Source organism: Pinus tabuliformis, chromosome Q (assembly GCF_031772625.1).
Source record: "Pinus tabuliformis cultivar Carrire ecotype Pingquan chromosome Q, CPIR1, whole genome shotgun sequence".
Lineage (NCBI taxonomy): Eukaryota > Viridiplantae > Streptophyta > Pinopsida > Pinales > Pinaceae > Pinus > Pinus tabuliformis.
In genome coordinates this window covers 915,163,840-915,179,157 of record NC_142296.1, presented here as the reverse complement: position 1 = coordinate 915,179,157, position 15,318 = coordinate 915,163,840, and the positions used below count along the sequence as shown (strand labels likewise).

The following is a 15,318-nucleotide window of genomic DNA, read 5'->3' as shown; positions in this document are numbered from 1 at the left end:
TAAATTATGCTTCATCATTACAGAACCCACCCTTCAAATATTGGCATTTGCTTGTTGGAATATAGAGACATTCATGGAGTCGCAAGAGCAGAGCCAAAAGCCTCATGTCGCAATCTTCCCTGGGTTTGGGTCGGGCCATCACATCCCACTGCTCGAGCTTGCAAAGCGGCTGACTGTGTACCATGGCTTTTCTGTCACCTTCTTCACCGCCGAATGGATGGATGGCTCTCCTCACCACACCCTGCCATCTTCGTCAAGGGACATGATCCGCTTCATAGAGCTCCCTGATGTTCAGATCGAAGGGGATCGAGGCGCCTCACATTGCTGTCCTCTCTCATCCATCCACAGACGCTTGGCCTCTTGTTTCTAAAAAGGCCTATGATCTAATGGCTGGAGTTTATTCCATCGTCTAACAATCGATCTAAGGCCCATAACGAGACACCGCGGCACGGAGGGGAGTTCCTCTCAGAGGGAACACCTTACGGCGTAAATATTACTGTCATCAGCAGAACTAAAAAGTGTACAGACAATATTAATAAATATTAAACATCATGCAGTAACCCGGATACTAATCCATATTGTTATTACACCGTATTTAAAAAAAAAAAAAAAAAAACCAAAAACCAATTGATCCAATGATTATGGGAATGCGTTGGAGACTAATCCATACGGTTATCACACCGTATTAAAAAAAGTCAAAACCAAAACCAACTGATCCAATGATTATGATGGTACAGAGAAAGATTAAGAACATCCATTGCAACCTGAAGAATTGGCTCATTTAGAAATCGAAACACATTGAATGAGATTATTCAACCCAATAAAATTCTGTGTGTATATGCTAGAGAGGTCAGTAGACTCATCTGCTCTGTTTTTCATTATTATAGATCTATGATCTACAGAATTTTCCTCAAATAAATGATGTAGCAATTACTTTTTCATACATGAAAAGATTATGGAAAAGTTCTGAAGCACAGAAAGTCTGTAGCAGCACTGGTACTGCCCAAGTGTCCTGGAAAAAGGTTTGATCTTTCATCCTGTTCCTGTACATGTTTTTGTGTTTCATAATACCGATGAAGCAAAGACTGAAATCATGTACCCAATTAAAAAGATTCTCTTACAAAGCAACTATAAATCGTTAGCGCAATCTGATATCTTATGCCTGTTCTTGACACGCTATTGCTGCCGCGACAAGACAGGGCTTCATTGAGCTAAAAATGTCTGTACACAACTCTTTCTATTAAAAGGCCACAAAAAAACCAAAATTTCTATGTTCTGATTATCATACTAAAGTCCTGTCTGTAATCTTTGGATCTACAGAAAAATCCACCGCATAATATATACATTATGGCGGAAGAAGTAATTTGATACTGATCTTCTCTGACCACCAATGGATCCCAATACCACAAGCCAAGATTCTAGTTTCACTTGCCTTCTGCATTACGAGGAGGAGAGGAGCTCCCATAACTGATGCAAAATATTACTCCTCAGACTTCAGAACCATCAGCAGTGGAGGCAGAGGACAATTCCTTGGCCAGAAATGTGGGCTTTTCATCACCATGCATAATCACAAGGACTTTCTCCTCTTTATCAATTTCATAGCTTAAATTCTCCTCTTTTCCTTCAATAATTCCAGGGTTCACACGCTCTGGATCATTTGCTTCCACTTGACCACCCCCTATTTTCCACCAAAAGCACAGAAGAACCATGGATGTGAGGCCTATCAGAGCCAGCATGCCTGCAACTCCTACGAATAAATACAGGGCAGGAGAATGCCATCGCAAATGTGTCCCCTTCATCATTACAGAACCCACCCTTCAAATATTGGCATTTGCTTGTTGGAATATAGAGACATTCATGGAGTCGCAAGAGCAGAGCCAAAAGCCTCATGTCGCAATCTTCCCTGGGTTTGGGTCGGGCCATCACATCCCATTGCTCGAGCTTGCAAAGCGGCTGACTGTGTACCATGGCTTTTCTGTCACCTTCTTCACCGCCGAATGGATGGATGGCTCTCCTCACCACACCCTGCTACAACACATTGGATGCAAAGAGGTAGACCTTAAAAATCAAATAACTACAAAGCTTTAAATAGTCTACAATAAAACGGCATGCATCTTAAGCTCCGTTTTTTTCACAGATTCCAACCCATTCACCCTCCATCCTCTACAACTTTCATCATAGCACTCTGCTACTTTCCTCATATAACATGAAACAGAGAAACGACGAGACAACACACGTAACACACATAACATATATAACACACATAAGACATATAACATGAAACAGAGAAATAACGAGACAACACAACACAATGGAAGCGCTTCCAGAACACACGAACACACACAAAAACCGGAACAGAGACAGAGAAGCCGAAGGAGAATAAGCAGAGCTGTATGTAGGTTCACGGACGTATATATGCCCGTCGCATCTCTTCTCAGTGTACTCTCATTTCCAACAACCCTACTACTTTCTTTCTTAAAAGTTCCAAAAGATCTCCAATCTTCCCATCTCAATCTAGCACCCTATGCTATTTTTCCATAGACGGATAACCTGTAATAATACAATAAATATTCAAATTACACCGTGAAGAAATTAAATGAAAAAACATTAAAATTATTCAAATTACACCTCTAGGAAATTAAATAAAAAAACATCGTCCAGTAAATTTAATTCAGTTTAATTAATTTAATTCATATTAATATAAATAATTAATTAAAGTGAGAAATCTAAAAATTTCAGAATAAACCATACAATTATAGAAAAAAATTGATCTATCGCCGTACCATACCATATATGTTAGCACCAAAGGAGCAGAAATGGAAAAGAAAGAAATGCAAATATTAGATTAAATGACAGCGCAACTCGCTTCCTCCATTACATCAAACAGCATTCAAGAAGAAAAAAAGCATTCCCTTACCCCCACCAAATTATATTGTAAAGAATTTAGTCAAAATAACTCCTCTGCTTCGGAAATCGCTTCTTAATGCCTTCCATATTTTCTCAATTCTTCCGCTCTGATTTCACAGTGGATATCTGACATGAATTCCTCCTCCACACATGGCATTTTCTTACATTTCCCGTGAAATGGAACATGAAAAACATCCACTTATAACAACTAAATTAAACAACAGAATCCAGTAAAACAGATTACACTAGACAACAATTTTGCAGGTTTGTTTCTAATAGTAGAAACCCATGCTCAATGCTAGATTTTGATTGTAAAGCAAGGATTCTCTTATAAGTTTGCTGTAGTATCGGTCTTTACACTACTCTTCTCTTACAAGTGATTGTTCGGTTAAAAGAACAAAATATTTAGTCTCTAGATATTTGGATTTTAATTTTAGAAAGTCTTGAATGGCAAATGAAACTTTGATACTTTATCTAGTATGCACACGCCTTTTGTTATGGTTCATAGAATGTTGTTAAATTAGGTGGAATATCCTAGAAATGCAGGGGTATTGCGTGGGTGTATTCTTTATTTTTAAAAACATTGATGTGAAAGTTGTAGTGTGTTTCAGATTTTTCTAATAGAATTTGAATTATTTGATGACATTTTCTTGTCAATATGTTAAAAGAAAAACATTTGTTATTTAGATGATTCGAAAGTGCAGATGATTTTCCTAAACCTGGGTATGGACAGAAGACTGCTACAAGCTATAGTGATAACGATTTCAATGTTTCTCCATCAAGGATTAGACTTGGAAGGCCTCTCTCTCCCTCGTCAAGGATTTGAGTTGGAAAACATTACTCTCTGGTCTCTAGGTTAAGAGGTGGAAGGGTTTCCTCTCCACCAAGAGTTAAAATTGGAAGAGATTCTTCTCCATCATGTGTTGGAGGAAGGAGTGCTCCTCTGGCATCATCAAGAATCGGAGTTGGAAGGAATCCTTCTCCATCAAGGATTGTTGGAAGGCTAAATGACAGGAATGTAGAGCAGGATAGGGGGTGGGAAAGGCCTTGGGGTGGGAAAGGTGATGGAGATCACCTCAGGCAACTTGATGCTGCTACTGAGTGTAGTATATGGTTCAACTAATGGATATGATTTGAGGCATCAATTAATGCATGGTGCTCTAATTGATGCCTATGGAAATTACAGGGTCCAAAGATCCTCATGTGGACTACTTTCACATGTACATCCACCTCAGGAAATCGATATAATAAGCAGTAGAATGGTGTCTAGAAACTAGCGAAATTCAGAGGAAGAAGGATACTTGTGGGAGAATATGAGACCAATATTGGAGAATCATGGTAGAGGAAGTGATAACTCAAGGAAAGATAATTATTTTTTAGGTGACCTAAAGAAGTCAGGCATAGAGATAGAGAAAATAATGGGTCTGTAACCTACTCTTCCTAATAGTGATTAGCATATGCATGGACCTTTGTCTCATATGGATAGACCTATGATGAGTTAGAAGGAGAGATGACCTCCTAGAAGGGTAGCCTTCTTTTCTCCTTGTTGTCTTTTTTATTCTAATTAGTTCGATGACAAATTATTCCCAATTCCTTTTTTCGTTCTTGCTTTTTTAGTGATTTCCTTAGCATGTAAATATGAAGGATGTTTGGCAGAATGATGTTTTTCTTAATTTAGGAATCTGAAGAGCACCAACCATCTTCTCTTCTGCAATCAAGTATTTCGTCTTAAAATATCATAGATACTTCCACTGAGACATCGTCTTTGCTGCAAAGTAGTCAAGTTGCATTAGGACATAAACGTGTAATGGTTCGGCCTTCTCACCTGAAACATCAAAATCATAACACAAATTCACAATCAAGGTTGAGAACACTTCAATTTTATGTTCCTGGCCACAACAATTCCAGTTCTGGCTTAGCATATTCATTCAATTTAACTCATTTTGTTGGTCACCCTGTGGCTTCAGCGAATGACTCTAGGTTAATAGGTACACAAATACCATTAGGAATGTTACCAAAATCTCCGGCAAATTCTGGATCTTCCCTTGGCTCTGATCCATGCCATGTATTTTTTATAGCCATCTACCACATAAGCTTCATTTAGATCCCCTGATGAGGGCAATAGTGTCCACTTGAAATGTTGGGACATTTCTACATTCTAACACAATTCATATGCATAGCGTATAACACAATTATGGATAGCAGCGAAAATCTACATACTAAAATCATGCTACTTTGTCACTGGATTTGATTGGCAAATCCTCATACAATGTGTATGACAAGTCACATAGGCTTGGAAGGGCAATGTTTGATGATTCCCCTAAGTCCTCATTTGGGTTTGAGAAGGATGGTGGGATGCCTACACAACATACAGTATGTTCAGGTTTTTTTAATCTAAATGTTTCGGATGAATCTTTATTTGACACTTAACATTTCAAATGATCTTCATGACCAAATGCCAATGTAAAAGAACTAAGATGCAACCGCTGCAGAGGCAAGGAGGTGAAGGAGAGAGCTCAAAAGAGGCAAATATCCCTAGTTAAGGTGGGATTATATCTTTTATAAAGGTTGCAACCATGCTGGTTACACGCTCTAGCTATTGGATTTTAAAGAATGAGGATTTTTGTTTTTTTCAGTGCCTGGAAAAGCATTCCAAAGTGTATCAATTTTTGGATCTATGTAAGCTCAATTTGGATCTTAAAGAATGTGGATTTTTGTTTTTTTCAGTGCCTGGAAAAGCATTCCGAAGTGTATCAATTTTTGGATCTATGTAAGCTCAATTTTGTATTATTTCTACATTCATTAATCTAAGTTTTGTTGAAGGATTCACTTCAGTTTTTTTAAGTTTCTACCAATAGTCCAAAGATAATTCTACCATAAATACAAGAAACGTGGTTGGTTTGCCCAAATCTCTTGGTTTTAATGCCAAAGACAATGTTGAATCTTGGTTTAAAATTTAAATGCTAAAGGAAATGCAATGTGAAGATATCTAATAAGGAAATTGGGTTGACAATGAAAAGATAAATCTGGAATAAGCATCATACAGAATTAATGCAAATATTTTGGTTTAAATGTTAAAGACAATGTAATGTTAAGGGCTTTGTGTCTATATATAATCTAATAAGGAAACTTAGTTGATAATGAAAACAATATATATAGAATGACCAGCATGCATAGACAACAATGGTGCTTTTCATCATAAGGAATCCAATAAAAATTCTAGAATTAGTGCTTTGCATCGTGAGGAACCGGTAGAAATTCTAGGCTACAGTTATATGGACAGAGTCCAGACGGAAAGACTCACCAGCTGTCTTTGACTATGTAATTACCAGCGCTTTATATAGCTGGGGCTATCTAATTACCACTGTTAGTTTGACTTGCCTGAAACTCAACAAAAGTTTGGAAACCCAATTATATTAGATATAATATATTCAAATTCTTTCAAAATAATGAGAGACATTAAATTTGGCAAGGTTTCTAGTTTTTTTAAGTAGACATTCAAAAGATTTCAAGGGAGTTTTGAACTTTTCTTTGAGTTTCTAAATTGAAGGGGGAAGGACCAGCATCGTAAGTAATCCAATAGAAATTCTAGATCACTGTTATATGGACAGAATCCAGATAGAAAGGCTCACCGTCTTTGACTATGTAATTAGTCGCTCTTTATATAGTTGAGGCTATCTAATTACCACTGTAGTTTGACAGTCCAATGATTATGGGAATGCGTTGGAGACTAATCCATACTGTTATCACACCGTATTAAAAAAAGTCAAAACCAAAACCAACTGATCCAATGATTATGATGGTACAGAGAAAGATTAAGAACATCCATTGCAACCTGAAGAATTGGCTCATTTAGAAACCGAAACACATTGAATGAGATTATTCAACCCAATAAAATTCTGTGTGTATATGCTAGAGAGGTCAGTAGACTCATCTGCTCTGTTTTTCATTATTATAGATCTATGATCTACAGAATTTTCCTCAAATAAATGATGTAGCAATTACTTTTTCATACATGAAAAGATTATGGAAAAGTTCTGAAGCACAGAAAGTCTGTAGCAGCACTGGTACTGCCTAAGTGTCCTGGAAAAAGGTTTGATCTTTCATCCTGTTCCTGTACATGTTTTTGTGTTTCATAATACCGATGAAGCAAAGACTGAAATCATGTACCCAATTAAAAAGATTCTCTTACAAAGCAACTATAAATCGTTAGCGCAATCTGATATCTTATGCCTGTTCTTGACACGCTATTGCTGCCGCGACAAGACAGGGCTTCATTGAGCTAAAAATGTCTGTACACAACTCTTTCTATTAAAAGGCCACAAAAAACCAAAATTTCTATGTTCTGATTATCATACTAAAGTCCTGTCTGTAATCTTTGCATCTACAGAAAAATCCACCGCATAATATATACATTATGGCGGAAGAAGTAATTTGATACTGATCTTCTCTGACCACCAATGGATCCCAATACCACAAGCCAAGATTCTAGTTTCACTTGCCTTCTGCATTACGAGGAGGAGAGGAGCTCCCATAACTGATGCAAAATATTACTCCTCAGACTTCAGAACCATCAGCAGTGGAGGCAGAGGACAATTCCTTGGCCAGAAATGTGGGCTTTTCATCACCATGCATAATCACAAGGACTTTCTCCTCTTTATCAATTTCATAGCTTAAATTCTCCTCTTTTCCTTCAATAATTCCAGGGTTCACACGCTCTGGATCATTTGCTTCCACTTGACCACCCCCTATTTTCCACCAAAAGCACAGAAGAACCATGGATGTGAGGCCTATCAGAGCCAGCATGCCTGCAACTCCAACGAATAAATACAGGGCAGGAGAATCGAAGGGGATCGAGGCGCCTCACAATGCTGTACTCTCTCATCCATCCACAGACGCTTGCTGTCCTCTCTCATCCATCCACAGACGCTTGGCCTCTCTTAGCTGACGCTTGGTTTCTAAAAAGGCCGATGATCTAATGGCTGGAGTTTATTCCATCGTCTAACAATCGATCTAAGGGCCGATAACGAGACACCGCGGCACTGAGGGGAGTTCCTCTCAGAGGGAACGCCTTACGGCGTAAAAATATATTTTTGCAAGGAAAGCAACAAATTAGTTGGGGCTTCAAATTTTCTTGCATGGAAGAAAATAAAAAATCTAAACCTTACTTAGAATGAAGTCATGGATCACATCAAAGGGTCAATAACCCAACCTCCCAAATAAGATACTCAAGAAATTTCTAAATACATGAAAGGGGAAGTGAGGGCCCGGAGGATTCTCATAGAATCCATCAAAGACTCCCTCATCCCATATGTATCAAAATTAGACACTTCAAAAGATATATATGGCAATTTCGTAGAGTTGTTTTCCGTAAGTACTATAGGAGGAGTTATCTCTCTAAGGCAAGAACTCTACAAGTTGAAGATTTCAAAGGAAGAAGGAATAGCCTCATAATTCATGAGGATTTCAGAAATAAGAGATCAACTTCAAGATCTAGGTGGAATAATGTCTGCTAGAGAAATGACCATTGTAGTATTAAATGCACTACCAGAGGAATGGGGCAACTTCACTTCAAGTATTTATGGGAGGAAAGAAGCCACTCCTTTCCAGGATCTATGGTCATTGTGAAAAATTGAAGAAACTGGGCTGAAGGCAAAAATTGATGTAGGATCAAAAGAGAAAAATCAAGCATATGTTGCTATGAAAAAAGGAAAAGGAAAGTTTGTTAAATTTGGTCCTCGGAAGAAAAATAATAACATGGCTAAAGTTCAGTGCTATGGATGTCAAGAATATGGGCGATATAGAATATAAACTTAAAAGGGACAATAATAAGAGAAATAAGGAAGAATCCCATATTACTGAAGAAGTGGAAGAACTCGAGATGAAGAAGCCTAAGAAGGAGGAAGTGAGAGGTATCTACTATGACTGAGATAGTCTCCTTCACTAAAAGTACTCTTTAGTTGTGTAAATTATAGCTATCTAGATAGGAAGCATTGTAAATAAGATAGGATGCATCATATTAGAAAATGGCATCATGGTATAAGCATTAGAAGAGCTCGTGACATAAGCAACATGAAGGATGTATGGAACAAAATCTATGGTAGTCAACTATGTAAGATATAACTCTTGGAAACCTCATTGAAAGCTCAAGTGACACTTATGATAAAGAATTCATCTAAGACAAGGCTCATCATACATCAGTCAAATGACAACATCTGCAGGATAGGATATGCAAGATTCTCTGATGGATTATTCATTGTAAGGTTCACCGATCATGAGGGGAATCAAGTGTTCATCAAGAATTTCAAACTTTTGGAATTCATGGGATGATGGTATGATGACATAATAGTGAAGTAGATCAAGGGAATGAAGCTCCTTCATTCAAAGGAGGCTGCTACAGGAAGTTTGGATGACTTAAAGGAAAGATGAGGTATGTATGCTTACATTTGATATTATGGAAGTCATGTCATATAGTTTTAGGTAACATGGATCACTACTCTATCTTAAGAAGCATGATCATTGAAAGGATCTCCTCCCTCAAAAGGATGCAAGAATGCATGGGTCACATATTTACTAGATGAAATCAGCATAATATGTCCTCATATGAAGTAGGAGGTGGTTGAATACAATTGAGGAACTCTAATTTGAAGCTCCTAGGAATGAAATGTGTGAAGAAAAGAAGGAAGAGGTCATGGAATATGAAACAATGGTAAATGCAATCAACATCTAAAAGATCAAGAAGATTTGACTATGATATCTCCCAGAAAGATATGAAGACTTTGGAAGTTTGGAAAAGATTGAGACCCTTAACAATCCATATCTTTAGGAGTTGTGTAAACATGTATGCAAGAAATTTATGCCTAAAAGAAGATGCATCATGAAAGACCATCACAAAGGTAATTGTGATTTAAGCATTCATTTCTTATTTTTGAAATAATATCTGGATGGGCTTAGGAAGGGTTGTGGATGTATTTCCAAGAGACGATGTAGAAGGATGTAAGATTCTTCCGAATAAGACAACATGAAGAAGGAAACATGACATGAAGAAAGGCCAGATATAGACTGATGGATCGCTTTCTAAAGAAAGGAATGATGACATGACTGACTCATGGACGAAATTTATGGATGGTTTGTTCCCTATGAAAAAATCCCAAAAGATGAAGACTACGTGACAAAGAAGAAATTCATGAAATCGAAGGAAGGATATCTTCAAACAACTAGTTTTTTTTTTCATTTCCACCTGAATATCTATTGTAGGTCCCTAATTAAGAGGGAGCATGGAAACATGTTTCTTACATGGAAGAAACTTGGAAATTCCTAAGCCAAGAGGGAGCTTGTGTACATTCCTTCCATAGGAATGAGTACATTCCTTTATTAGAATATATATGTCCACTCTAATTAAAAGGGAAAGATAGACACATCATTCTTAGCTTCACTTGGGAAGATAGAATGGAGGATTGGTTAAACATCTAGCATCCAATACTCTTTGAGCATGAGTTAGGGAATCCAAGATAAGAGTAGTCGTAGAGTATCGATATTCTTTCAGGAATGGGAATACAAGATAAGAGTAGTCATAGAAGAACGATATTCTTTGAGGACTGGGAATCCAAGATAAGAATAGTCCTGGTGAAACACACCCTAAGAACTTGAGTGGGGCATGTTCCAAGAAAGACAACGGTGAGGGTGTCTATACACCATTGGTCTCACCAGCATTGTTCTCTGATATTGTGGAGAAATAGAGTTGTTAGTCAAGGCCTTGCTATGTGACAATTCTAGTTGATAAGATGCTATACAGATGAGTTACCAATCTGATTCTTCTTATGAGAAATTCTTCGGATTGAGAATTACCAAGTATCATTATGAATACCTCCCTAGTTAAGAGGGAGTGTTGAAAAGTGTAACTAGGTTCGGTCTTCTAAATGACATATATCTGTGATTTTTATGTAAAATATGTAAAAAGAAAAATAAAATTATTGTAATGCTTGCATCATGGGTTTCATGAGCAAGAGATTTTATTTTTAGTTAAGGCTCCCATTGTGAGCCCTTAGGAATTTTGTCATCTAGTCATAAAAGTTTAAAGAGTCATTGTCATGTATTGAAGGCATGTTACACCTTGCAAGAAGTCAAATTTGTCTTTGTAAGTCACCCTCCAAGGCCTTGTCACTAGCCCTCACTCAAGTCGACCTACAATGAAAGGATGATTCAAGAAAGATGAAGTCGGCCTACTCTAGATAGCATGTCAGCGTAATGGACATGGAAAAATAACTATATATAGTAGTGCTCGACTTCATTTAGGGGACATCAATTTGGTGAAGAAAGTATGATATTCTCGATTGTGCAAATCATCTTAGAAGGAGCCTCAAAGTCAGGGAAGGAAGAAGGAAGGATAGCGAAGGATAGAGTCATCATTGTGGACTATTTTTGGGCTAGTTTACCCTCTCACGTGTGAAGCTTGCATATATGAAATTTTAAAAAGGAGGTCAAAAGCTTGCAGTCACTTTAAGGTGATCTTGTTTGGGTGAAGTCTTCGCTAAAGGAGGCTAAGTAAGGGAGAGAAGAGTCTCCCTCAAGGAGGAGACTATCCATGAAGAAAAATTGATCTAGGATTTCTCTTATAAAGAAAAGAGCTGCATACCTACAAGAATAGGCCGAGATTTTGAAGGGAGTCGAGAAGAGAGAGAAGAAGGGAAACATTGATCTAAGGGTGAAGAGAAGGCTTGCGACTTGTATTGGAAGGGATCTAGTATCAAGGGTTTTTGTCATGTTCTTGGTATTCGTCAATTTAAGGTTCTATAAGAAGAATTTGTTTGGGTTTTCCTCTCAAAGAGTGAGAGGTTTTGGCCCTGGTTGGCAACCTATGTATTGTGTCTCTTGTCTCTTTATTGTTCATGAATTGGTAATTGTATTGATGAAAAGAATAAAATAATAACATCAGAAAGAGAATATCATAATCAAGAAGAAAAATATACTCACAAGCAATTACCGTAGTAGAGAAATCACCTAACTATTGTTGCCCTAGATTTCTCAACAGAGAGTAAGTCTATGATCAAGTTTGAAATGTACAAGCACAAGCTAATAAGAACGAAGAATAAGAGGTTTCATATCACTACTTAAAAAATCAATTAAAGTCACTCAAGGCTTAAAATAGGTTTCACTAGAGATATGATTATGTATCAAAGTGGCGTAGCTATAAAATACTACAGTTCACAAATCAAGGGACACCAAAACTATCTTGAAATCTCCCATAAAGGGTATTTTATTATCAAATCATTTGAGTGTTGATTTTGGTGTAAAAATGGTTTCTTGTTAACAACTATATCATAATTAGGCATTCAATGCCAATCGAATGCATAAACATATCCATTATCCTCTCCACAACATTTCCATGATACTTCTAATAAATGTTCATTTATATTTTCACACACTTTTTTCCATCTCTCTTTCCTACGTATAATTTCTAGAATAAGAATATTAGTAAAATCCATATGATTATTCATTAATCATTACAAGTAGGAATTATTCTTTCATTTCCTCTCCTTATAGATAATTCTTTATTAAACTCTTGCCTTCTTCCATCTTCTAGGTTCTTTATTTTTACCACCCTTAATATTCATGTGTGGTCTTCTTCATTATTGACGTTATCTATTTTCCATAATGTACCTAAAAACATAAAAATAGGCTGAATTCCATATTAAAAGGTCACCATCCACAAGAATACATGGGTTTCTACCTACTGTATCCATCGATTCTATAGGAAATGTTTTCTTGTATATGGTTCATCAACAATTTTTCCATCACGTCTTCATACATATATATTTTATTCCCACTACACCATAATTATCAATCATCATTTTGGGTTTACTCTGGATTACCTGCAACCATGCTCTTAATTCTCCTACATCAAACTCCTAAGGAACAAAATATTCTTGGACTCATATCCATGTTTTCCCCATCTCTCACAAACTTCTACCTCACATTTTACTTTCATCCATCAAATCATCAATGGTCACTCTTATCCTAATCAAACCCTGATTTCACGGCCTATAATATTCCTAGCTTCAATTCTATTGGGTGCGTGTTGCTTCAAATCAATGATTCTTCCCATGGTTGAGCTTCCCTTTGCGAATAATTCTATCTGTTTAAGTGATTTCTACTTACCACTAACAATACATGATGACACATGGTCTTTCGCTGACCACAAACCTTCAATACAAAGTGGTTTTTAGATTACCACAAAATCTATGGGGATACACTTTTCCTCATCTAGTTTACATCTTCATTAACTCAACTACACACAATTTCATGTTTCATTTGCGACAATATTAGCCTTTACATTTACATATGACCAAGACCATTTTTTCATTTCATCATTAAAATTTTATTCAAGGACCATTCCTTAGGGATGTTAGTTTCATGTATTTATTATATCTGCACGTAAAACTTTAGTTTTACCTTGCTCTACTTGTCTTATCTCTACTACATAACACTTTCTTAAGCTTGTCCTAACCACTTATGTGAATTTTCATTGAAATTTATGTTATGAATTGCATGGAAAAGACCTTTACCATGTCATTACCTTATTCAAAATTTCAATGTAGGAAACCTAAAATTTTTATTTTACTTTTTCAATTCAATGAAAATACTAACCTATTTCATTTTTTTTTCCAAATAAAAACCTTTTCTAAAGGTCAAAACCTTATTATATATTTTGACCTATAATACTCTTTCTATCATAATTATTTTTATAACCTACATATTTTTCCTTATCAATTACCCTACTACTATCCACTATCTTTTTATCATTCTCATAACACTCATATAAACCTATTATCTCATTATAACACCAATTTCATGGACCATTGCCTCTATCCTATTTACCATACTCTATTACTCTTTCTATACCTCAAGTTTTAATCATAGAAAATGATCTCAATTAGAGACCTGGAAATAAAACTCAACTAAGGATTCAATGACATGACAATCAATCTCAATTAAGGACTCAATGATATAACAAAATTGTTATAATAATGACATACAAATACGGGAAAAAATTATAAGGAAAAACTTTGCATTCATAAGTGAAAATTGCAAGTGAAATATGCCATGTTTCACACTCAGTTTTGGTCATTTTTACACTATGTTTTTGAAGAAAATATATTCCTACTCTTCCATCTACACTTAGTCATCACCTCCTCAATACTCTTCCATTAATACATACCTTCTTGCTAATAATTGAGGATTGAGAATCGTGTTGACTAAACCCTGTGCAGACATGAAATTTGGAAGTGAAATCATGAGAACTAATTGGGGATTTTGTGGAGAACAAAGACACACACAAAGGCTGAAATTTGCAAAAAAAATTTGGGTGAAAGAGTTGGGAATTTCGCGGAGAACAAAGGCATATGCAGAGGCCACCACGGACAACAAAATTCACAAGGAATTTTGGCAACAAAGGAAGCCGACATTACATGTATGTTAAGAAATGAATTCCGAAGAAAATACATGTTGTTGAGTGGATAATCGTTTATCAAAAATGAGCTTTTGTAAACACACATGCAATTTGATTTTACATAAGGAATTATACAAAGAATACCACTTCATTTAGCACTTGATTTGTGCCTTAAACTATACTCAGAATAGTTCACATATTACACAAAGGGAAAATGACTTCATTCAAGGTTCAATTGAGTTCTTAGAAATGAGTTTCACTCAAAAGTTGGAACTACATTAAGGTAATTGACTTTATGTTAATAAAACTTTTTGTTAACATAAAATCTAAAGCAACCATTTCGTGAGAAATTGATATTTATTTTGCTCAACATTATGCTTGGAATTTACTTAGTAATTTGCTTAGAAGAGACTTAAGTTTACATAGTAGTTCACTCAGGAATTACATGTTGCCTTCTTTATCATTTAACAGTTTCTTATAGGTTCATAATTTACAATTTGAGTAACTACATTTTTCTTTGCTCAAACATAGAGAACACAAAGAATCATTTTTGAAGTTACAATGAGACAAAGGCAATCGCTTTTGCTCAGGTTACAAAGGGTTTGTATTTAATATTGGAACCCATATTTTCTCAAAAATAAATCATATTCCAACCTTGAAGACATTATACTTTATATTATATTTTTCCATAATGTGCTTATTGTGCTGAGTAATGTTACCAATGTTGTGGTATTTTTGATTGTTTGAAATAGTAAATTATTTTCCTTTCCAAAAACAGGGGTTGTTAATGAATTTGTAGTGGTTGTTAAACAAATTATTTTCTATATAAAGCCACTACAAAGTTTTGCTACTCGGTATTGCCACACAATCACTACATAAATTTTTCATAGAGTTTTTTTGTAGGGGTGATACACAAGATTCAAACCATGGAAGTGAGTGTTTAACCATTTCAATTTGAGGTG

At 36.0% G+C, this 15,318-nt stretch overlaps 1 protein-coding gene across 1 annotated transcript; it reads right to left on the bottom strand.

The window, feature by feature from the left end:
- Window positions 1-1,076: 1,076 nt before the first annotated feature.
- On the bottom strand, window positions 1,077-2,039 carry LOC149222442 (protein GLUTAMINE DUMPER 2-like). The gene has a single exon (XM_089385447.1). It carries the CDS (start codon window positions 1,800-1,802, stop codon window positions 1,488-1,490), a length of 315 nt encoding a protein of 104 aa, XP_089241573.1. The 5' UTR covers window positions 1,803-2,039; the 3' UTR covers window positions 1,077-1,487.
- Window positions 2,040-15,318: the final 13,279 nt, after the last annotated feature.

Bases quoted from the DNA above. Each gene is read 5' to 3' on its own strand.
- LOC149222442 (XM_089385447.1), bottom strand. From the start codon at position 1,802: ATGATGAAGGGGACACATTTGCGATGGCATTCTCCTGCCCTGTATTTA.